Raw genomic sequence first — 26,414 nt, 5'->3', positions numbered from 1 at the left:
AACACAGTCATCAAAGTTACCTTTCAAAAATGTAAAGCTAATCTTGTCACTCCCCTCCTCCAATCCCTCTCCTCTGCCCATTATCCATTTCAGATTTTTAGAGACTCAACTACAAAATATACATTCCTCAAAATGAGATACAAAGTTTCCAACTAGCCCCTCCCTACCTTTCCAGCCTTATCAACTCTCTTATAACCACCCTCACACCTTGCCAGTCCTTTCCCTTAACCAAACAAAACAAGCTACTGGGCTTCCCTGGTGGCGCAGTGGTTAAGAATCCACCTGCCAATGCAGGGGACATGGGTTCGAGCCCTGGTCCGGGAAGATCCCACATGCCAGGAGTAACTAAGCCCGTGTACCACAAATACTGAGCCTGCACTCTAGAGCCCACGAGCCACAACTACTGAGCCTGCAGGCCACAACTACTGAAGCCCACGTGCCTAGAGTCCGTGCTCCACAACAAAAGAAGCCACCACAATGAGAAGGCTGTGCACCGCAACGAAGAGTAACACCGGTTCCCACAACTAGTGAAAGCCCACGTGCAGCAACAAAGACCCAACACAGCCAAAAATTAATTAGTTAATTTTAAAAAACAACAAGCTACTATATAAGGAGCCTCGAACCAATAAGCAATTGGTAAGTATAAATTAAAAGTACAGCAGAGATGAAAAAGTCTTTAGGCCTGCTCAACAATAAAATGGGAAGGGGGCAAAAAAATCACTCTACCTCCTCTCAGGGTTACCCTCCCCAGTTTATTCAAAAATGAGTAGGAAGATTATCAAGAGGGAATGTATGCATCAGGGGGGAAATTAAGAAAATAGAAACATGAATATTTTAATCAAATTTTTAATCAAGATGGCATTGTTGTGCTTAAATTTAGAAGTGGGCTCAGGGTCAAGAAGTGGAGACCTAGCAAATCCAGATGGTCCAGCTGCAGTCACGTCACAACGCCCAGCCCACCACAACCCACCACAAAACCAGGCAACCTGTGAATGCTCAGACACCATATTCTTCCTTGGCATTGCTTCCTCTGGCAGTAATACTCTTCCAGGCAGGTTCAGCCTAGCAATCTCCTCCTCTTCCTTAAAGGCTCAACCGGAAGACTACCTCATATGCTAACCAATAATCTTCCTGATACCTTCCTGATATCCAAGTCACTCCACCCCAATCTCAATGCTCCCACAGAACTTGGTACTCATCTCCATCAGCATTTATTTCACTGAACCATGATGATCTTCATGCAAGTCTTTTTTCCCAAATTAGACTGTGATATCTCTGAATACAAGAAATATGTAAATAGGTCTTTTTTATTTAATCATACATGAGAGGTAACACTGTTTCTTGAGTGATTATTATTACGACCTCTGGGGGGGAAAATCCAGAATAATTATTTGCAACAGTAGCAGCAGTAATAACCAAGAAATACTTCCTTAAAAATTAACATAAATATGAAGTTAATTCAAAAAGTTTAAGTGAAAAGATGTTTAATTAATGTTTACTCTCACTCATAAGAAGAGAAACACTAATTAAAACTACGGCTGACCCCTCAACAACACAGGGGTTAGAGGTACCAACCCTCGGCTCAGTCAAAACTCCTTGTATAAGTTATAGTTGGCCCTCCCTATACTCCACATCCATGGTTCTGCATTCATAGATTCAATCAAGCACAGATTGTGTAGTGCTATAAAATTTACTATTAAAAAAAATCCACATATAAGTGGACCCACAAAGTTCAAACCTGTGTTGTTCAAGAGTCAATTGGATGCTGATGTAATCATTTCTCACGTATCAGATTAGCAAAAATCCAAAAGTCTGACATACTCTGTTGACAAAGCTGTAAGGAAATAAGGATTCTCACACATTCCTAATAGGAACAGAAACTGTTACAACCTCTATGGAGGGAAAGTTGGCAAGTGCTAGCAAAACTACATCTGCGGGGCTTCCCTGGTGGTGCAGTGGTTGGGGGTCCGCCTGCCGATGCAGGGGACACGGGTTTGGGACACGGGTTTGTGCCCCGGTCCGGGAGGATCCCGCGTGCCGCGGAGCGGCTGGGCCCATGAGCCATGGCCGCTGAGCCTGCGCGTCTGGAGCCTGTGCTCCGCAACGGGAGAGGCCACAGCAGTGAGAGGCCCGCTTACCACAAAAAAAAAAAAAAAAAAAAAAACTACATCTGCATTTAAACTATGACCCGCAATCTCATTCCTAGGAATTTATTCCAAAGATAAACTGCAAAATACTATTTGTAATAGCAAAGAATGGAAGCAAACTAAATGTCTATCAATAGAAGATGGCTGAATAAACTACAATACATCTATATGACAAAGTCCTATGCAGCTGAGTATTATGCAGTTGTAAAGTGGTGTAAGATCTACATGCTACGGAATAGTGAAAAAGTAAAGTGCAGAATAGTGTAAATATAATGTTGCCTTTTATCCACAAAGGAAGATAAAAATGAATGTGTCTTTATTTTTTAAAAAGAATAAACCAAAAACAAACAAAAATGATTGCCTATAGGGAGAGGAAGAGAACGGTGAGCAGACAGCATAAACTTGGAAGCTAGACTTCTCTGAATGTACCGTCTTTTATAGTTTTTCCTTTGGAACCATGAAAATGTTTTCCACAATTACAGAAGAAAATTAATTCAAAAAGAAACAAGGGGGGAGGCAAAATGTAGGGTCGGAAAGATGGATCCTGCTTAGCCAACATTCATGCAATCCATGTCATTCTCTCAACACTACTTAAGTACAATGAGTTCCAACTTTCATACTACAAATACATATATCCAATTATCAAGTGTCCTAAAATTCAAATTCACATTAAATTCTTTTTTTCTTTAATCCTACATAAGGTACAACTTAGTTCTAAAGAGGCCTAAAATGAAATCATTCTTCCAATTTTCTACTTGTGACTACAATAATTTAAGTGATCTTGTTTCCTTTTAGATTCTAGAAAGGTTTAATCCAGGCTGAAAGTTAACTGGCAGTTTGCCAAAATCACTGTCTCAAGTAAACTGAGTTCAATCCTGGTTGGCCTGGAATTTCCCCTAACGTAGTATTAGGTGACCAAGCAGTAGACTATATGCCAAGAATGATCTAGCCAAGAATGATTTAGGGGGCTTCCCTGGTGGCGCAGTGGTTGAGAATCTGCCTGCCAATGCAGGGGACACGGGTTCGATCCCTCCTCTGGGAAGATCCCACATGCCGTGGAGCAACTGGGCCCGTGAGCCACAACTGCAAAGCCTGCGCATCTGGAGCCTGTGCTCCACAACAAGAGAGGCCGCGACAGTGAGAGGCCCGCGCACGGCGATGAAGAGGGGCCCCTGCTCGCCGCAACAAGAGAAAGCCCTCGCACAGAAACAAAGACCCAACACAGCCAAAAATAAATTAATTAATTAATTTTAAAAAAAAACTCACTCACTAAAAAGAAAAAAGAATGATTTAGGAAGATAAAGAACTGATATCTCTGAATTATCACATAATTAACATTTCAAATTAGTTTTTAATAAACGTAAACAGTGTTGAGGGAGCTATAGTCTCTAAACTGGGAGAAAACCAACAAAGCTGATGATTTAAGTAATAATGAATGATCTTTCAATGCCTATTAAGTATTGAGCACTTATTTACATTATTTCCAACCCTTTCTATGATCCTCCCTGGTGGATGGTATTGTCCCATTTTTCAGAAAAAGAAGCTATGGCCTTAAAAAAGAAACTTCCTCAAGGTTAAGTAGCATATATCTGAGATAAACTACGAAGCCAGGACTTCTAATGCCTATATATACTCTTTCCATCAGATATACAAAAAGCAGTTTACCACAATCATAACTTTATCCAGAGAAGACACTGGTTGAGCTCGTTGCTTATTGATTCTAAAACTTTAGCAGGAAAATCTCACTTCCTCTCCAACACAATCAAAATGAAATTGTTTTAACTGTTAAGTTGGTTGCTTCTATGACAGTGGTTCTCAAACTTCACAAGCACTGGAATCACCTGGAGGGCTTGTTAAAACCCAAACTGCTGAGGCCCACTCTGAACATACCTTGATGTGCAGGATGGTGGCTGAGAATTTGCATTTCTACCAAGGAAAGCATTCTGACCTGGTCTTATTTTATTGACTTAGAGGAATGTACTAGACTTCTGTATTTTACTAACTTTCAAGAATCAAGACATTCTTTAGAGTTTAAATATCCTTTTTGGACCTGACTATCCATAAAGCTATGTCATTTAGTCAAGCCGGGGCTATTCTGCTAACCCTTTAGTAAGCAACTTAACTCCATGGTCATGTTTCATTAAAAACCAAGATGCATTAAAGAAATAAATGTTTTTTCAAAGAAGAGAATAAGTAAATATTTTACATCTAGCATAATTAGCTCTTTTCTATCTTTAATCCAAGTTTCTTTACCGAACCCTCCAGGGCTGTGCACCTTCACTGTATTTCAATTGATTCCCTCCATCATGCTTTGTATGTTGGACTTCCTCAATCACTGCCACATATCACCACAGGAAGATTCCAACCTGGCAAGAAAGTACTTTCACCTTCTGCTAGACATGAGGACATTAATTCAATAATAGTTTCTGCAAGGAACTAAGATCCTGCATGCCACATGGCTCAGCCAAAAATAATAACAGTTTCCTCAATAAATATTTCTTGTGAATAACTCCAGTCTCTTCTCTCTATATATATCACCCTCAAGCTAAACAGTAGGCTAAAAACAAAAGAAGCCTACATGGATGATTGTGTACAACCATACATTATGCATCCACTTACTGTATCTGCTAACACTTAATAGGTTTGGGTTTCAAAATTAACATTCAAAACTTTGTGTCTTAGGTACTCGTTCTAAAGCAGAAAAGAGGACTAGGTCTAGGAATTAGAAACTGGGTTCGCTGGAAATGACTAGCCTCTGCAACCTTAAGCAAGTCACCTAAACTCTCAATTGTCTCATATGTAAAATAGGAGAAATATGATAGATGACTGCCCTCGTCAGTTGCAGCTCTGAAATGTTATGCTATAGACTACAAGTCTTTTATTGTTTGGAAAGGTGACTGCCTGTATTCAACCCTCCCCACCCCACTAATGAAAAGCTGTAAACATTGAACAGGCACTTCATATTTCAACGTGACTCTGTTTTTTCATCAGTAAAATGCATCACACAGCTCATGAGCTACTACATGTAAAATGCTTAATACAGCCCCTGCACATGGAAAACACTTGTGTGATAGCTGAGGCTGTTATCATTATTACCAACAAAATAGGAGCAAACAGAAAAAGCTGTCCATTTGTGATTAACTGAGGTATCAAGAACGTACAGAGCATCCTATGTAATGAATAGGCCAAAAAACAACCACAGCCACCTTCTGAGGAAAGCAATCAGGAGTTCTCCACCTAGCCTTGTGTCATGTGACCCCAATAGCTTAGCTACATGTGAAAGGATGAAGAATGGGCCTCTGTGCCAATGGCAGCCATTTTTAGAACTGGACATGAGGGAGCCTAGCAGACCCCAACAGAAGTGACTCTATATTGGATAATAACTAATCAATCCAATTAGAGTCTATTTGAATATGAGACATAAAGATTGTACTATAATCTGTAGCAGCAGATGACACTAGTTCATGGTATAAAAAAAGACAAATAGAAGCTAAGTCATAAGAACGTGACCAGAAAAGCGGCAGTAGGTTCGGCACCTGAGGGGAATGGCATTTACTAGAGTTGCCAGTGAGTCACCAAAGCAAAAATAGGGCCAAGGGAGTTACTGCTCTTCTAGTTGATGAGGAAAGACTGGTGTTAGAGGAGTTTTCACACGTTCCTATAGATCCTCAGAAGGGCCTCGGGAAGAAGGGAAAAGGAGGAGGAAGTGTCAGAGGGGCAGAAGAGGGGTAAAAGGCTGGCAGAGATCAGCCCCCTAACCTTCACTTGAATCAGTGAAGCTCAATTTTTATGTTTTATAAATATTGATTTCACCTGAAAATGGTTTCCACTGCTTGGCAGGAGGGAGGTAAAGGGCAGGGGCTATGGATTGAGTAAACACCTTGTTAGCTCTCAGAAACTGTTTCATCACAACTGCAGAGATCGACTGTGTTGGGCTTCCTTCCCTCCCCAAGAATCCAAAACAAACAGACCTCCATCACCTGAGGTAACCTGAGTGCATCTCCATGCCTTAAAACCAGAACAGGTGGAACCAATGTTCTTTGCCATTTTGTACTCCATTAAAACTTTATGGAAAAACAGTTTATTGCCATTAACTACATTTAAATAAAATCTTCTGGGTGAGAAAGATTTTAATAAGTATAAATATTTTCTGATGCCTAGTATACACACTGATCGCAAACATACTGATCCAAAACTGCTGCTCAATCACTTTTTTTACTCAAGTATAGTTGATTTACAATGTGTCAATTTCTGTACAAAGTGATCTAGTTACACATATATATACATTCTTTTTTAAATATTCTTTTCCATTATGATTTAGCATAGGATACTGAATATACTTCTCTGTGCTATACAGTAGGACCTTGTTTTTTATCCATTCCATATATAATAGCTTACATCTGCTAATCCCAACCTCCCACTCCATCCCTCTCCCAACCCCCTCCCCCTTTGCAACCACAAGCCTGTTCTCTATCACTTCTTAATTTAACTCTAATTTCACCTTCTCTCCCTTCCAATTTAAAAGAGAGGAAGGAGAGTACAACTCTAATTTATCCTTCATTTTTCTTAGTGATAGATATTCCCCACAGTTCTAAAGTTTAAGCCAACTTGACAAAACCTATTTTAAAAAACAACAAACTTCTCTTTATACACAAGTTTCATCTCTTCCCATCTTTCCTCAGGATCACCCTGTCAGTTACCCTTTTCTCTCATATGTTCATCTGCCTCCTCTCAACAGGATGCCTCACGTCTACATTTCAAGTCTCAATCATCTTTAAAATGCACACAAGCAAACAAACCAAAAGCATTCCTTCAATCACTCTCAAGCTACTATCAACCCCCTTCTTTCTTTCCACTTCTCCAACTCCCAACCCACACTCTCTCCCATTAGCTGCCAGTATTTCTCATATGTAAACTGCAATGGCCTTCTTACTGTTCCCCCCAATCTTCTGACCCCTGCCCCAACGTATTCTTCCCAGTGATCCGGGATGAGCTTCTCAAAATACAATCTCATGTCACACCTACAGATTTGATGAATGTGAAGAGAACAAACATATATTAAGTTTGGTTTATGCTCTCAATAATTGAAGAGCATATTTTGGGCCTATGAAAATTTACACATCTTTGGGAATGGACAATGAATAACTGGTAAAATCATTTATGGGATAGAGATTGCAAAGATGGGTAAATTCTTACCATCCACATAAATGACTGCTAAGGCATGAAGACAAGCTTTAAACCAGTGATAACCACTGACATTTTTATCAAACACAGCTAAAGCCCACTACCGCTGTAATATTATATTTTACTCACGTAGACCTTTGCTATATAACGTAGTGGCCACTAGCCACATGTAGCTCTTGAAATATATCTAGTCCAAATTGAAATGTGCTGAGAGTATAAAACATACCATGTTTTTGACTTCAAAGCACAAAACAATGTAAAATATCAATAACTGTTATGTTGATTATGTGTTGAAAGATATTTTGTATATACGGGGTTAAATATATTATTAAAATTAATTTCACCTGATTTTTTTCCATATGGCTACTGCAAAATTTTAAATTACATGTGGCACAAATATTTGCATTCAACAGTGCTGATCTAGTCATTATAATTTATTCAAGAATGGCTAATAATTTCACTTTCATCCATTTGGGCAAATTCAGTATGTTACAAAAAGGAAAACAAACTCAGACTTAAAGCTAAATTCCCTCGAAGTTTTTCAAAATACAAAAGATGACAAGAGACCTGATCAGAAGTTTTCCAAGCCAACGTTCTTATACAACACGGTAGCAGACTTTCACCAGACTTTTTCACTTTCCTCACACTTTTTCACGATACCAGAAGACAATAATTTAAATATTTTTTAAAATTCAGAAAAAAATGAATATTTACAATTCTATCAAGGAAACCTATGGGAAATTGAAGACAGCTAAAGCCAAGACAGACTGAAGGAGAGAGAAAGAATTCATCTAGTTTAGCACAATACTAGATTTTTTAATTATCTCATGTAATCCTCAGATCACCCCTATGACTTAGATTCTGTATCCTTTCTTTCACTGCTGAGAATACTAGCTCAGAGATATTTAAGTAATTTGCCCAAAGTCATATAGTTAACAAGTGACATGGTCAAGATTCAATTTCAAATCTGACTCCAAAGACCAAGTTTTTAGAAGAAAATCTGATAAAGAATACAAATTTATGTTTCAAACAATATGTCTTCAAAAGAAAAAGGCTGAATTAAACACTGCATTGCTCTACAAAACTTAATTAAAATACTCAATAGCTCTGCTTAATCCAATCAATATTACACACTAGACTAGGCAACTTGATTAAACGAGAAAAGTCCCAAACTAGGGACTATGAGAGGTACTACCTTCAGAGAGTAAAATTTTTTTCCTACTCTATACTTCTCAAAGCTATCGTAATCATATGAATTTAAAACACACTGAGAATTTCAAGGGGGGAGGGGGAACTACTACAAGAAGCCATTAAAAATCTCCGCAAGACTCTAAAACAACATTTAGCAAAACTTCTGTAACTCATTATAAAGGGTGCTTAATAATCACTAGGGATTATTCAATAAATCATGATGTTGAAAATTAATATTCATTGTCACTGCAAGTCATGACAAGCTTAACTAATTTTTCATGGACCAGATCGCTCCTTAGTAAATTAGAAACAACTGAAGCAAACACGCCCAAGCGGATTTACCTCATAAGTGCAACTTAAAAGTTAACAAACCACACCTTAAATTGCAATTTTTGTCCATGTTAACACCAGCATTAAGTGCCAAAAAAAAAATTATTTCCCTATCTAGCCCCTCTACATTCTAAAGGAAGAATTCTTTGGAAACAAAACATAATTTCTGAACATAATATAATATGGTGAAAATTTCATCCAGATAATTAATGATCTATGGAAGGGACTTAAATAATATAGAAAGCAAGAAACTCTAGTTTCTTAGCCCACAGTCAAAATGAAATTAAGAGATCTGGTGCTTTCTATTCTATATTATATTGTGTATATATATGTTCTATTTTATATTGCCAACAGCACTCTGAGCAGTTGCTTTAAGAAATCCTCTATCCTTATTAAAGCCATTCATGGAATAATTTTCATCCAAGTTCTGTAATTCCTGACTAAACTTGGAACTATTAACCTCTGGGTCTGAATTTTCCCATCTATAAAGTGAGGGAGGCAAACTATAACAACACCTAAGCTTTCTGCCTCAGACTCTGCATTCAGGGGAACTGAGGCTACAATACCGACCAATTCTTTCTCCTTCAAAGCACTTAATGACACATTATGTCTCCCAACTCAAGTGTGGATCCTTAACATCAGGGACTTCTTCATCTCTGTATTCCTAGCGACTATCACAGTGTCTGATTCACTTTCAGTGCTCCATAAATTTTTGGCTAAATAAATAATGTACTCTTGTTCCATTTTCAATGATAATAACCTCTTAAAGACAACTGAATTGGAAACTGTTTAATCTCTAATACAGCAATTACACAAAAACTTTAAGTAACTATAAAGACCTTATCAAACTGGCAAATACTACAGTTTAAATATAATGGTGATAAAGACTGAGAATATGCTTGGCCTGTTTTTCAAATTATGCCACTGGATCCACATTAACCATCTAACCAAAATAACAGAAAATAGTCCACTGGCAAAAGAATTAGCAAATGCCATGAGATATCACTAAAGTAAAGGGGTCCTACAATTCCAAACTGCATATTTATTATGTGGAACCATTTTTGAGCTACGTGAATTACATGAAAGCCAGACAAAAAAAGACAATATGTCTAAAGATAGAGCAGTGGCTAGAAACCTGAACAAATGACTTCTTAAACCAACAGGGTAAAGAACTGAACATTAAGATAGTAGCAAAGTGTCCTACATCTATAATAAATCCTTAAGAAAGATTTTAAAAGTAACTTTAGAGAACTGACATCTCTGACCATATACAAAAATTAACTCAGAATGAATCAAAGCCCAAAATATATGCACTAAAATTATAAAACTCTTAGAAGAAAACACAGGAGTAAATCTTCATGACCTTGGGTTAGACAATGTCTTCTTAGATATAACACCACAAGCACAAGCAACAGAAGACAAAAACAGATAATTGGACTTCAGCAAAATTTAAACCTTTCCTGCTATAAAGTACACCATCAAGAAAATAAAAAGACAACCTACAAAATTGGAGAAAATTTTCACATATATTTGATAAGTGACCTGTATCTAGAATATATATTAAAAAAACTTTATCTCAGTAATAAAAAGACAACAATTTTTAAATGGGCAAAGGATCTGAATAGATATTTCTCTAAAGAAAATGTACAAATGGCCACTAAGCACATGAAAAGACACTCAGCATCACTAGCTATCAGGGAAATGCAAATCAAAACCATAATGAGATACCACTTCACACTACTAGAATAGCTATAATAAAAAAGACAGTATTGGCAAGGATGTCAAAAAACTAGAATCCTTACACTCTCCTGGTAAGAATGTAAAATGGTACAGCCATTTTGGAAAATACTTTGGCAATTACCAAATGACCTAGCAATTCCACTCCTAGGTATACATCCATACGTCCACTTATAAAAAACTTGTACAAATATTCATAGCAGCATGATTCCTAACAGCCAAAAGTTGGAAACAACCCAAATTTATATCAACTGACAAATGTACAAATAAAATGTAGTATACCCATGCAATGGAATTATACTTTGACAATAAAAAGAAATGAAGTCCTGATACATGCTATAATATGGATGAACCGTAAACACATGATGCTATATGAAAGCTACCAGTCATAAAGACTACATACTGTATGATTCCATTTGAAATGTCCAGAAAGAATATTAGTGGCTGCCTAGTGCTGGAGAAGTTGGGAGGGAAATGTGGAATGGCTGCTAAAGGGTATGGGGTTTCTTTTTGGGGTGATGAAAATGTTCAAAAATTGACAGTAGTAATGACTGCACAACTGTGAAAATACTAAAAATCACTAAATTGTACCCGTTAAATTGGTGAACTGTATGGTATATGAATTATATCTCAAAGTTGTGTTTTAAAAAGATAATCAAAAAAAAAATCAGATGTAACATTTCTTGGAAGAAATGTTGCCAACCACCTATAAATCCATGTCTTCAAAATCTAAGTACCAAATCACTCACTGCCCTCATTAAATAGAGAAACGCTCATTAGGAAAGTAAAAAGGGATGGGGTAGGGGAATTGGCAAACGGGGACTACAATGACACCAGAGTTTGAATACTTACAAACTGGATACTTTATTTTAGCATTCTATTATATGGAATCATGAAAATTTCTTCTGAAATTTGAGAAACTGGGTAGCTAAAAGAGCTAGGCGCCCCAATACTAATGCACAGACATAAAAAGAAAAAGGCTGATCACAAAGAACAGGAAAATATTGGTCATATGTCTGTTCAACTGACTGCCAAGCTCAAATGACCACTAATGAATGAGCCACTGAACTAATATCCTAAGGATGGGAGGACATCCCTTATTTCCAATAAACTCTCAAGAGATTTTTGCAACAAAAAGTTTATTTTATCATACATAGTGGTTCTCCACCAAGATTAATGAGTTTTCTGTCATTCATATTAAATACTGAAATAGCAAAACAATTACCGCTAAATGTGGCAAGAAAAAACCTGTGAAAAAATTTTTAAGTCTTAGTATTTTGGTCATATTATAGGCAGTCAACTTTTTTTTTTTAACATCTTTATTGGAGTATATTTGCTTTACAATGGTGTGTTAGTTTCTGCTGTATAACAAAGTGAATCAGCTATACATATACATATGTCCCCATATCTCCTCCCTCTTGCGTCTCCCTCCCCCCCTCCCTATCCCACCCCTCTAGGTGGACACAAAGCACAACCGAGCTGATCTCCCTGTGCTATGTGGGGCTTCCCACTAGCTAGCTACTTTACATTTGGTAGTGTATATATGTCCGTACCACTCTCTCCCGTTTCCTCAAGTCCATTCTCTACATCTGCATCTTTATTCCTGTCCTGCCCCTAGGTTCTTCAGAACCTTTTTTTTTTTTTTTTAGATTCCATATATATGCGTTAACATACAGTATTTTTCTCTTTCTGACTTACTTCACTCTGTATGACAGTCTCTAGATCCATCCACATCTCTAGAAATGACCCCATTTAGTTCCTTTTAATGGCTGGGTAATATTCCATTGTATATATGTGCCACATCTTCTTTATCCATTCATCTGTCGATGGACACTTAGCTTGCTTCCATCTCCTGGCTACTGTAAATAGAGCTGCAATGAACACTGTAGTACATGACTCTTTTTGAATTATGGTTTTCTCAGGGTATATGCCCAATAGTGAGATTGCTGGGTCATATGGTAGTTCTATTTTTAGTTTTTTAAGGAACCTCCATACTGTTCTCCATAGTGGTTGTATCAATTTACATTCCCACCAACAGTGCAGGAGGGTTCCCTTTTCTCCACAACCTCTCCAGCATTTATTGTTTGTAGATTTTTTGATGATAGCCATTCTGACTGGTGTGAGGTGATACTTCATTGTAGTTTTGATTTGCATTTCTCTAATGATTAGTGATGTTGAGCATCCTTTCATGTGTTTGTTGGCAATACAATACATTATGGAGAAATGTCTATTTAAGTCTTCTGCCCATTTTTGGACTGGGTTGTTTGTTTTTTTGATATTGAGCTGCATAAGCTGAGGCAGTCAACTTTTAAATGTAGTTTTTCCATCTCAGATTAAATATGTTTTACAGAACATTTATTTATCTATTTATTTTTGGCTGTGTTGTGTCTTCATTGCTGTGCACGGGCTTTCTCTAGTTGCAGAGAGCGGGGGCTACTCTTCATCACAGTGCGCAGGCTTCTCATTGCAGTGGCTTCTCTTGTTGCATGAGCTCTAGGCGCGGGCTTCAGTGGTTGTGGCTCGTGGGCTCCGGAGCACAGGCTCAGTAGTTGTGGCACACGGGCTTAGTTGCTTCACGGCATGTGGGATCTTCCCGGACCAAGGCCCGAACCTGTGTCCCCTGCACTGACAGGCAGATTCTTAACCACTGCGCCACCAGGGAAGCCCCCAGAACATTTTCTTATGAAATGATTTCTGGCTAAATGACCTACTCTTGTTAACTTAGTGGTTAAGCTCTTCAGACCAGTAATTAAAATCATACCACCAAATCCAAATCTACAACAATATATCCATGGAGAGAAAATGTTCAGAGTTCCAACTGTGACACCAGGGATTCATCTCCTGCTAGCTTCCCATGATGTCAAAAAGTAATCATAATCACAACTTTAAAAAATATTAGACTCAAATATAATAAAAAGAACACTAGATATCCTTTTCAAAAACCACCAACATTAAACAACCAAGTGTACAACTTTCCAACATTTAAACAAAGTTTATATCACAAGGTGATTTGTCATAAAAATAAAATGAGCTCTCATTATTATTACCCTCAGTTCAAGTTGTGATATATAATAGCTTCTAAAATCTCCACACTTTGTAAGACAACCAGTAATTTCTATGTTTTGTTTTTGTTGCTATTTGTTAATACCAAAAGTTTAAAAGTTAATAAAAATTAGAGTCTGCCTTAGGAAACATAGGCAATTTAGGGATAAAATAAACGAGAAGAATAAATAATCACATGTTGCAACCAAAGATAATCTTGCACCATAATTTATTTCCTTTATCTGTTATTTTAAGAGCTTCCCATCTTTGTCTTAATTCAAAAGCTAAACTTCTGGAACTATAAGAAATGTAAAAAAATATAAAATAAATACTGAAGGCAGAAAAATTAAGCAATTTGCCTAAGGTCACCCAGCTAGGAGGCGAACAAGCAAATCTAGGCTGCCTGGTTCCAAAGCCACCCTTTTACCAACTCCCCTGGGCCACCTCTGTAAACTTCATTAACTTCTTCCTCTAAGCCCCCAGCACCAGCCTAAGAACACAGAAATGTTTGTCTGCAATATATATAGCTCACAGAATATTTTCTTATGGACTCAACCCTAAATGGTGGTTAAGTTCCCCCTGAGATTCAAATATAAACATTTCCATAAAATTTTTTTAATCAAGTAGAAAAAGCATGTAACACTTCTTTGAAGCTTAGGGAATACATTAATTTACATTTTTATAATATGCCACTTACTTGTAAGCAATTCACTAAAATTTATGACTATTTGAGATGCCAAAAATTAGGTATGCTAGGCCATAAATAAAACCACAAGACTGGCTAAATCAACCAAAAGAAGCATCAACAGCTTCGGGAAAATTGCTAAATGGTAGTAAAATTACACTCGTACACCAGCCCCTGCCGTGACTGGCCCATATTCTTGATGCTTTTTTCCTATCACCTACCACCTTCCACATATATTCCTCATCACTATATGAGAATTCTAACCACCATTGGAGGGTTCCCACAGATAAAATGACTGCCAGTAGCATATATATAACTCTGCCTTTGCTTATTTCTCTTGAACAAAGTGGAAACATCCAGTATTTGTTGTGTACATATTGTTTTTTCTATGATATGCATTGTTTTGGCTGTGTTTGATAAGAAAAAATCTTTACTAGCTACATATACTAAATCACTTGCATTCAAATGTCTGATTTATTTTTCTTCTATTAACAATCAATTTCGAATTATAATGCATACCTATCACAAATCCTTTCTTCCTAGTTTGATCTCACCAATACTCAAAATGCACTACACTTTATAATATACACTTATTTGCTTTATTCTTTTAAGAGGTTCCAACAGTTCTGCTGATATGCAAAAAAAATTCACTAATTCATCTGTACTCTGTAAAATAAATGGAAGTGTCTCTTTTAAAGAAAAGGAAAAGTATCAAGTTGGTAATATTGATGTATTTAGAATTACATTCTAAAAACAAGTATAAAACCCACTATTACACTTTTTTTTTTTTTTTTAAGTTTTGAAACAAGCAGAGATTAGAAGGAGTTGCAACACTAGCTCTGGCAATTTGGGAAGCTGGGAGAGCTGATATATATACTCTAGGGATTTCAGCAGGTACTTGGGAGCCATTTTGCATGAAATATGAAGGGCTTTTTAAACTAAAATATTTCATTTCTTTTGCAAGAACACAGATTAAGAATAGAGATTTTTCAACGAGGGTGCCAAGACCATTCAAAGGAGAAAGAACAGTCTGTTCAACAAATGGTGTTGGAACAACTGGATATCCACATTCAAAAGAATGAAGTTTGACCTTACTTCACACCCTATACAAAAATTAACTCAAAATGAATCATAAAGCTAAACGTAAGAGCTAAAACTATAAAGCTCTTGGAAGAAAACACAGGGATAAATGTTCATTACCTCAGGTTTGGCAAAGGATTCTTGGATATAGTATCAAAACAAAAGCCACTAAATATAGATAATTTGACCTTAATCAGAATTTAGAACTTTTGTGCTTCAAAGGACATTAACAAGAAAGTAAAAAAGTAATCGACAAAATGGGAGCAAATATTTGTAAACTGTATATCTGGATAAAGGATTTATATCCAAAATATATTTTTAAAAATCATTTATAACTCAATACTAAAAAGACAAATAACCCAATTTTAAAATGGGCAAAGGATCTGAATAGACATTTCTCCAAAGATGATATACAAATGGCCAATAAGCACATAAAATATGTTCAACATCATACAGTCATCAGAGGAATGCAAATCAAAACCAAAATTAGATACTTCACACTCACTAGGATGGCTACAATTATTAACAGGTAACAACAAATGTTGACTAGGATGTAGAGAATGCGGAACCCTCATACACTGCTGGCGGGAATATAAAATGGCGCAGCAACTTTGGAAAACTGTCTGGCAGTTCCTCAAATGATTCAACATTGTTACCAGAAGACCCAGAGATGCTACTCCTAGGTATATACCCAACAGAAATTAAAACAAGTGTTCAAACAAAAACTTGTATACAGATCTTTATAGCACCATTATTCATAATAGTCAAAAGGTGGAAACAACCCAAATGTCCATCAACTGATGAACTGGCATTACTAATGCTTATAAGCACCCCATGCCAAACGCCAGGGAGGGGATTATTGAGATTGCTATCTGCATACACACTTACAAGGATTTCTTTTGGCATTTCTTGCACAGGGAAGACACTCGGTACAAAGTCAAATCCAACCAACCTCCACATCGTCTTTTATGCCCATACCTATTAAAAGTTGGGAAATTTCCTTCTTGTGACTTAAAAACATCCCATAGCGCCTGGACTTTCATTACCACCAAAAACTAAGTACAACTTTAATTATATCATGTAGACCTCTTCTATCATTTTTATCTGTATTCGGTCTAAATACAGGTCTTTCTCTTTTTTCATAAATTTATTTATTTTTGGCTGCATTGGGTCTTCGTTGCTGCGCGCAGGCCTTCTCTAGTTCCTGTGAGCGGGGCTACTCTTCGTTGTGGTGCACAGGCTTCTTGTGGCGGCTTGTCTTTGATGTGGAGCACAGGCTCTAGGCACGCAGACTTCAGTAGTTGTAGCACGTGGACTCAGTAGTTGTGGCTCGCAGGCTCTAGAGCACAGGGTCAGGAGTTGTGGTGCCCGGACTTAGTTGCACTGTGGTATGTGGGACCTTCCCGGACCAGGGCTCAAACTCGTGTCCCCTGCATTGGCAGGTGGATTCTTAACCACTGTACAACCAGGGAAGTCCCTAAATACAGGTTTGATTCTTTTTTTTTTTTTGACTGCATTGGGTCTTCATTGCTGCGCGCAGCTTTCTCTTTGTTGCATAGGCTTCTCAGTGCGGTGGCTTCTCTTGTTGTGGAGCACGGGCTCTAGGTGCGTGGGCTTCAGCAGTTGTGGCTCGTGGGCTCTAGAGCGCAGGCTCAGTAGTTGTGGTGCATGGACATAGTTGCTTCACGGCATGTGGGATCTTCCCCGACCACAGACCGAACCCATATCCCCAGCATTGGCAGGCAGATTCTTAACCACTGAGCCACCAGGGAAGTCCCTACAGGTTTGATTCTATCACTATTTGGGCAAGAAGATATTGCTTTGCATTTACCTTTAGGCAATTCTGGTTGAAAGAAACAGACTCTGCACACAGAAAGAAGGATGCCAGGTTTCACAGAGGCTGGAATTCTTCAAAACATGGCAATATCTCTTGTAGTGCAAGAGCAGCTCGAATAAGGGACTGGAATTCTATAAAATGACCAGAAGGCCTGGTCAGACGATTCCTACTCTACTGCTTCATGATTTGCATGATAGATAATTTGGCTCTTTCCTCATGTCTTTCCGTGGTTATTCCCGCTACAACTACCTGACTTTTTCTCTGTGCTCTCACAGAGAAAGATAGCTCCTGAGAAAGATAGCTCAGTTAACTATCACTGTTCTCGTTGGGGCAAAGTTTTTGGACCAAGCGATCTTATCTGCTCCTGATCAGCTCAAAGACTGGCCTCTGCTTGATAAGATCAGTCAGCTAAGACCAGCATGGCAAGTATCACACAGAAAAGGACATGATCCCCTATGTGTAAGTAATCACTTCAGGCTGCTCCCTCAGTAGATGCTGGGGCTCAGAGCATAGCATCCTAGAACATAAACCCTCTTCTCTGAGATGATCAGACTCAATTCCAATATCCAGTGCATTAAAACATGAGAGAATTTACGCATTCACAAAATGGTCCATAAGGGCACAAAAATGTAACAATTGGAGAGTTTTAAAGTAGAAAAAGAACTTGAGACACAACTGTCTGCCTTAGCATCTGTGATAGGTCATTGAAACTCTGTTTGAATTCCTTCAGGTGCTGGGGAACTCCGTACCAAAAGAGCATTATCAGGCTATTCTAATAGATTTTTTTAAATCTTTATGTTAGGACAAAATCTATTTTCATACGAACTCTGCTAATTGGCCTTTTTTTCCTGAAGCAAGAACACATTTATTCATTCAACCAGCTAAGAACCCTTCAAGCATCTGTATATCTCAAACTTCCCTTTAGCCTTCTGTAGACTAAACCCATTGAGTAAACTTAATTTTCCTAGGACTTGATTCCAGACCCATGGTCATTCTGTCTTCTTCTTGGGAACAACCTATCTTGTTCAAACCAGTCTTCAAATACGCACTGGGAACTGAAGACAATATTCACTGGATGCACAAGAACAGAATACTGTAGATTCATTTTTAAGAACTGGTCACTAACTTCACTAATCCAATATATATTTTCAGGTACTACATAACACTGTGATTCATATTAAGAAAATATCCAGTAAGTTTCCCGGATCTGCATTCGACACTAGTAAATATTAACTGCCCTCCAAAAAACCTTTCTGGTTGGGGAGCGGGGGGGCAACATCAGCAAAAGAACAGTTTACATTCAAAATTTTCACACTCACCATCATTTCTTTTACAATTATTGTTAAAGCCAAGGACCAAAATAAAACATGCTCAAACACTAGTTTTGTCTTTTAGCATTTGTGAGAGGTACCCCGCCCACACTAGCAGCCTCCCATTGTACCTGCCTGGGAGCTTACACTGCCGTAGAAGATACTCAATCTAGACAAAAGGTTTTCACATATCTTAAGAGCGTTGATCCAGGGCTTCCCTGGTGGTGCAGTGGTTGAGAGTCCGCCTGCCGATGCAGGGAACACAGGTTCGTGCCCCGGTCCAGGAGGATCCCACATGCTGCGGAGCAGCTGGGCCCGTGAGCCATGGCCGCTGAGCCTGCGCGTCCGGAGCCTGTGCTCCACAACGGGAGACGCTACAACAGTGAGAGGCCCGCGTACCAAAAAAAAAAAAGAGCGTTGATCCATAGCACCCTGACACTATACCCTAAATAAAGAAGACTGTCTGAAAAAGAATTACAGATGTGTTTTAAGCGATAGTTTGAACCCATATAAGATTAACAAATTGTTAAGAGAGTTGTACCAGCCTGGACTAAAAGACACAGAGATATTTCAAATTGAAAAGAGGTTTCTGGGCTCCCAATTTTCAATGGGAAGAAAGCAGACTGAAAATACTACTCAGTTACAAACTGGAGTAATTTACAGAAAAGAAGGACTTCTCAGAGGGTAGAGCCAAAAGCAGAAGAAAATAAGATTAGAAAAAGACTTCCAAGGTGGTAGAACTGGGCCCTAATCAAAGAACTCTCATTGCCCCCAAAGTAGGGGACCCTGACTAATGAGCCTGGCTGGATTTCAGACCCGCTGTTTGTACCAGCGACTGCTACATGCCTCCCACTCCTCCATTTGATGGGAGTTCTATTGAGGTTACCCTGTACCTGTCTCACCATTTTACACTGGGTTTATCTTTTCAATTCCTAGGTCTATATCAAGAGGGACGGAGTTCCTTTCATCAAGATGTGAAGTCTAATCCTCCCACTCCTTTTCTGAAGCTGGGCTGGTTTTGTGGCTTGTTTCGACTAAAAGAATGTAGCAGAAACGAACTGACTCAAGAAGCCTTGTGGCTTTCACTCATCTTCTTGGAACACTGCTACCACCACGTAAAAAGCCCAGCCTATTCCTAGGAAAGGCCACATGAAAGAGCACCAATCGCTGCCCCCACTGACAGCCCCAGGTAACTGCCAGGTAGTTGAGCGAGGACATCTTAAACCATCCCACTCTAGTCAAGCTGCTGGATGACTGAAGCCACATGAGTGACTCTAGACAATAACATTTAAAAACAAACTGTCCAGCTAAATGTAGCTCAAATAACAAAATACTGAGCAAGTAATTTTTGTTTCAAGCCACTACATTTGGGGATTACAGTCAATCGTTCCTTGCTATAAGCAGGGTATTGGTTCCAAGAGCCTCCTTGGATACCAAAATCCTCAGATGCTCAAGTCCCTTATATAAACTGGTGTAATGCAGCCGGCCTCCATATCTGCGGATTTTGCATGTATTTGTTACACGGCAATAGATAACTGAAACAGAGGTAAATAAAATAATGATGCATCTTAATTTGATGAAATATAATCAGCAGCTCAGTGGACTCTTTTTTAAAATATCAACCTGAGGAAAAGAGAGTGGGAACTCATGTAGTTCACATGAACATAAAATACCACAGACCATAAATTACTACCGCTATGTTCCAGATTAATGCTGAAAGATAAAGAAAAATCCTTTCCTGTTGCTATCCAATCTCCAGTCTTAAAATTTTAAATGGCTAAGGGAAGAGTAGCATCCACTTTATTGTAAATGAAAACAAAACGGGTATCATCCTTGAATCATGGGTCTCTTTTTTTTGGCTGCTTTGGGTCTTTGTTGCTGCGTGCGGGCTTTCTCTAGTTGCAGTAAGCGGGGGCCACTCGTTGCGGTGCACGGGCTTCTCATCGTGGTGGCTTCTCTTGTTGCAGAGCATGGACTCTAGGCCTGCGGGCTTCAGTAGTTGCAGCTTGCGGGCTCTAGGGCACAGGCTCAGTAGTTGTGGTGCACAGGTTTAGTTGCTCCACGGCATGTGGGATCTTCCCAGACCAGGGCTCGAACCCGCGTCCCCTGCATTGGCAGGTGGATTCGTAACCAGTGTACCACCAGGGAAGCCCATGGGTCTCTTTTTAAGACAAAGTTTTCAATTTTCAACTTCAACTAAACTGTTAGGATACTACTGATATTACTGCAACTAAAAAGATAAATAAGAACACTGAATTGTATGCCATTTTAAATAGATTATTTCAATAGAGTAGAATTAATGTTTGAGGCCAGAATAAAATGGACAGTTGCTCAATTTTAATATAGAGTTCTTTTATTATGGAGGAAGCATGTGAAGTGACAAAGCACTAGGATTCAGACAACCTGGGTCTACTCTTAGTAGGGTGACCTAGGGCAAACCACTTAATTATTTTTAGCCTTGATTCCTCAACTATGACCCGCCAAACAGCTACTATTAGCACTCTAGAAGACTCAAAGGTAACATGAACTTCACCAAATTAATAAGCTAAGAATAATATCATCAACTATAATTAAATACAGTTCCTTGAATTCCTATTAATACTACCTATTATTATCTAATTAAAGGCACCATGCATTGAGCACTGATAACACACTAAATGTATGTTCACCTAATCCTATTAACAATCCTTTGGAGAAGGTACTATTGATATCATTCTATTCTACATAATAGTAAACGAAAGGTATAGAGAGGCTAAGTAACTTTCCAAGGTTTCTCAGCTGGTCAGTGACAAAGCCAAGATTAAATGCAGTTTTGGGTTTTTTGTTTGTTTCTTTGTTTGTTTGTTTGTTTTAACTCTTGACCCAAAACTTTTAAATACTACATGAGAGCCTCAAGTCCAAGCTCCAAACACAAGACAAGAATTTTGGTGAAAGAAATGCAAACAGAGAATACAGAGTGCCATCAGCAACTGACTAGGAATCAGGTGATCTAAATTCCAATGCCAATTCTGCACTACCTACACCTCGATGTAAGACAATGGGCAAGTTAGCAATGGAAATCAAATAGTTTTTAATTAAGAAGAAATTAGGATGTTTGCCAAATGTGAAATATATATTTTGAAAATATGAACTTTATTTTTGAATATTGAAATATTTCAAATATTGAAAATAAGAACAGATTTGAGAAGATGACAATAAGGTAACACAAAGATGCACCTGATAACTTTTTATATGTAAGTAGAGAGGACCAGAAATGCTATTTCAAGAATCACATTTACATAGAAGGAAACCAACAGTAGAAAGAAGAAAGAATATGCTATAAATGTAAAGCTTTACTTTGAGAGGAGGAAGGGCAGCTGAATTTAAGTAGAAAAATCAAAGGTCAGATACACAATGCTCTGACAGTCACCGAAAATAGGGAAAGATCATAAACAGAAACGTGTACAACCAAGTCTTCTTTAGGCCTAACTTATCCACCCTTTGAAGCATTTTATGAACCTAAATAATCACTGTCCTCTGAATGCACCCACTTATAAAGAACAAAAAAGTTTATAATTTTATGCCACAATGAATATTTAAAGCTACTTTTGGGTTTAGAATTATTACAGCAACCTTCTGTACAGCAGAAGAGGAAAGTGTCATGGCAACATTATTTGTCACAGAAAAGCAGTCTGGGCTAAGAAGCCGACAATGTCTCGCCCTAACAAGAGAACTAGCTACGTAAATTAAGCCAGGAAATGGAATGACAGAACAGAAAACAGCCAAACTGTCAGATGCTGAATAAACAGCATCAATGAATTATTTGAATTAGGAAGAGCTAACAGGTTCTTAATGTTATACCTCAAAATATTCTAAAATAATACCCGTTTGGCAAGTGATGAGATGTCTCTTTAGAATGTTTATGATTTAAGAATAATCCGATTTTCCACAACATGGGATGATGGAATACTAAACTTCTGGGGGGAAAAAATTCTACTCAAAGTATAACCATATCCTCTTTAAAACCTAAAAGTTTCAGGCCAGGTGTAGAGAATTTTCTTAAGTGATATCAGAGGCAAAGGAATAGTTGACTGAGTCTATTCTACATTTCTACAGTGAGTCAAGCTGTCAATAATAATCAGAATTATTTAGTTAAGATAATCCTCCATGAAATTAACAGGCAAACAATCAGAAGAGGGATGTTTTTCCTTTTCTAGAATTCTTAATAAGAGATAAAACCAGGAGTAAAAGAGATGTAAATTCAACAAGCCAGAAGTGACCCTTGTAGGACCACAAATTAAAGTTACTATTGTACATAACCAGGAGAAATTAACCAACTTCGAGCAACAGAAACAAATTACACGTGCTAAACAACAGCACTCATTAAGAAACCTGGAGTGGTACTTTTTAAGGTATTTATATAGACGTTGCATTAAGTTAGGCGCAGATAATGAACACCTTAGTCGTCTTCCTTTGCCGGTTTCTATGCCAAGCCCTCTCGAAGCTGGGATCCAAAAGGTATACTCCAAGAAAGAAAGAAGCTCATGTGGGAAATGGTATCCTCATACAGCCCAGAGAACAGCTGACGCACAAGGAGCTTGGAAAATATCCCGTCGTTTACCTTACTAAGAGCGGTTAGGAAGGAAGATGATCGTCCACGTGCACTATTGTTTCCAGGTGTGTTTATTTATATTTAACTTACGCTTTGTTATCAGTACCCTCAACCTCAAGCAAATGGTGGGGAGGAGGGGTGGCAGCGCCGCTGGTGGCACCTGGGCGCAACACAAGTTTAAAAATTAAAAACAAAAACCTTTTATTTTTAATTGCAGCGTACTCGGTGCCCTCACCTCTCCTCCACATCTCTGCCATCACCCACGCAGCTCCTCTCAGCGCCCCCTCGGGTCCCCATGACAACCCCTCCCGAGGGTGAGCCCCCCTCCGCCGCGTCCCGGCCCCCGCCCCTGCCCGGCCAGCCACACTTACCTGACAGGTGACAACTCCACCTGCTCTAGGCTCATCACTCTCCCCGCTCCCGAGAGGCGGGCCGGGAACCCCGAAGCCCCAGGAACCCTCACTCCCGAGCCAGGGCACGACCCTCTCCAGTCGGGGACGCGGGGAGGGCCGGCCGTATGCGGAGCTCAGTAGGTTCCTCTCCGACCCCAAAACGAGTGACGCGTGGGCCGGAGCGCGACCCCCCAGAGGGGTGCGGCGGCCCCGAGCCCCTGTCTTAAGGGGCTGAAGGGGGCCGAGTGGCGGGCGCGAAGGAACTTGTCGGTTTAAACAAACAACGACGCGTCACGGTGGCGGGAGATGCTGGGGACGACGCTCACCTTGAAAGGGTTGTTGAGATCCGGGTCTGCAAACGGGTTACTATCAAAATCCGACATCTCGCGCTCGGCGTCACCCACCCGACCCAGGCGCAGAGAGAGACAGAGAGGAGGCGAGGCCGCCGCCCCCCTGCGCGCTCACGTCGCCGCCGCAGCCGCTGCCGCCGCCGCCGAGCAGATCCGGGTGCAGCTCGCGAGGCCACCCAGCCGGCCGTGCCACTGAGCATGCCCGGTGCGACGAGCTGCCGGACGCCGGCGCCGCTCCTAGTTCGCCATCCCGTTCCTCCGAGCCGCACTCCAGCACTCCGGACTTTAAGTACGACCGAGTAGGAACTAGGGGCGGAGGAAGCTGAGAACAGTGGAAGGAGCGCGGAGGTGTTCTGTGCTAAGCGCATTTGGCTGAGCGGAGCGTCCGGCTGGACTTGGTTGTGTTATCGATTTAAAATCGGCGCCCTGTGGCCAAGCATGACTTACGGGAGAGGTGGCACTTTGTTGGCAAGAAAGACGTACACTAAGACCACTTCCCCAGGTTGGGAAGGCTGCTTGGGACGCAGGCTGCACACCTGGGGAAGGAGTGGCAGGTTAACTGGGCTCAGAGGCGCGGAGACCTAGAGAGGCTCCGCACCTGTAACCACAGATAACGCCCGGTGGGGCCTTGTCCTCACTAATGAATTTCGCACACCCCTGATTCCACCTGGAAATCCCTGCCTCCCGTCTTCCGGTTTTTTCCGACTCTGGGTTGCTGCTAAATCACGGAGACCAGCCGTGGTGCTACCGATCCGGACTGGCTCCGCAGACGTTTGGGAAAGAGAGATTCAGTACCAGGGTCCGGCCCTTGGTACCGTTCTCCAGAATCTGCAAAATGGCTACTTCTCCAGAAATGATCGCGGGGTGGCACAGCTCCAAAGATCAAGGCCCTTAAGTTAATGTTAGTGGGTGACAAAAAGATGCCGTTTTTGTTTTCTTTCAAGCATTCAGGCGCAAAATATACACTTCTGATTTTTTCCTATCCACTACCCAACACCAGAGATTACCAAAAAATGAGTATGTGTGTGGAATTTATTTGTACCATTCGTTGCCCCACCCTTGAACTTAATGAGGGGGCATCTCTTTCCCCACCTCTCACCTTCCTTTTGCTCTAACAGCAAAACACTTAGCAGATAAAGCTATAAAAAGCCAGAATTATTTTCCCTTGATAGGTGCCTAAGAATTGGAAGGAACTAGAGTTAGTCTTCTTGGTCTTCTTGCACTATTCAAAATCATCTGGGAAATAGTTTCTCCCCACTGTGAAAACACTAGCTAGTGACGATAGACAAAAAACACATTTGCTGTAATCTCTCTTTGGCGGGATCCAGGTTGGGATATATGACAAAGAAGCTGCTTCTAGGCAGCCGACTAGGACTGTCAACTAATAATTGACAACAGACTGGAATGATCGTGGCCGAGCTGCAAGATTGCGGACATGAAAAAGAGCAAACCATCTATTGTGCTTGCCCTCCTATCCTCAGCAGCTGCCAGGAGTCTAGTTTATAGCTGAGCGCTCAAAATATGCGTGGGGTTCAAATCCCAATTTTGATACTACTTGTGCTATCCACGTCACCTCTCTGAGTTTGTAAAGGGTTATTTTAGAATTAAATGAAATAAGATAGAGAAAAGTGCCCTGCATGTATATAGTGCCTAACAAATGCTGTTGAATGTATGAAAATGCCAAGGGAGCCCAGTCCATTGTTCTTACCTGTTTTACCTCATGGCTCCTGAGCTTGACCTTGCCCAGCTGATCGACTTCTCCCACCACTTTGGCCCTCACTCCCTCCACCTGTCCTCCAAATGACTCAAATAATCAGCAGCTATTTATTATGCATCTACTATGTTCCAAGACAATGAAGATCAGCTGAGCCTGCATTGCAGGATGGAAATTTCCAACGAAGCTGTGTTTACAGCTAATGATATTAGCACTTAATGCAAAGATTTACAGATTTCATTGTTACAGAATCACTTTGAATATTTGTTAATGATGCACCTCTCCATATCTCCTGTCCCTGAGATTTGGCTTTACAGTAGGGGCCATGGATCTGCATTTTTTATTCTATTTTTAAATGTCTTTATATATGAATATATTCCTTTACATAAATGCATAAATGGGTTCATAGCATACACACTAGTGTTTTCACCTTTTTAAAATTTTTTTAATTTTTTGTCCTCCTTCCTCTCCCGTATGTTAACAACCCAGTATGTTCCTTTCAATATTCTTATAATACTGTATATCTACAAGCACATAATGTAACTCACATAATCGTATACAAACAATACATATGCATGCAGACATGCTTATACATAGTCATACAGAATTTTGGTATTGTCTTGCAAAAAGGGGATCATTTTTCTTTTTTTGCAACTTGTTTTTCTCACTCAGTGGCAGAGTTTCTCAGTGAGAGGGGAATTGGCAAAGAGACAGTCTAAAGTTTCTTACCCCAGTACACCACATAAATATTATCACTTTTTATGTGTACCATTACTATAAAGGTGGAAAGTGTTAGGAAGCATAGCTAATGGAAATCCCTCCAA

The 26,414-nt window shown here is 39.6% G+C and overlaps 1 protein-coding gene across 3 annotated transcripts in view; it reads right to left on the bottom strand.

Moving 5' to 3' along the window:
- Positions 1-24,056, bottom strand: part of SCAMP1 (secretory carrier membrane protein 1) — a 130,368-nt gene extending 106,312 nt beyond the window's left edge. The window contains exon 1 of one of the 3 annotated variants that reach the window (XM_065875597.1): positions 23,853-24,056. In XM_065875597.1, the coding sequence (XP_065731669.1) occupies positions 23,853-23,909 (57 nt within the window). In that variant the 5' untranslated portion in view covers positions 23,910-24,056. The remainder of the gene's footprint in view (positions 1-23,852) is intronic. The other 2 variants (XM_065875596.1, XM_065875598.1) reach the window with 2 other exon arrangements.
- Positions 24,057-26,414: the final 2,358 nt, after the last annotated feature.

The sequence above is a fragment of the Phocoena phocoena genome, chromosome 3, assembly GCF_963924675.1.
Source record: "Phocoena phocoena chromosome 3, mPhoPho1.1, whole genome shotgun sequence".
In the NCBI taxonomy this organism is placed as follows: domain Eukaryota; kingdom Metazoa; phylum Chordata; class Mammalia; order Artiodactyla; family Phocoenidae; genus Phocoena; species Phocoena phocoena.
Note: the sequence above shows the minus strand (reverse complement) of the source record. Positions and strands in the feature narration are given on the sequence as shown.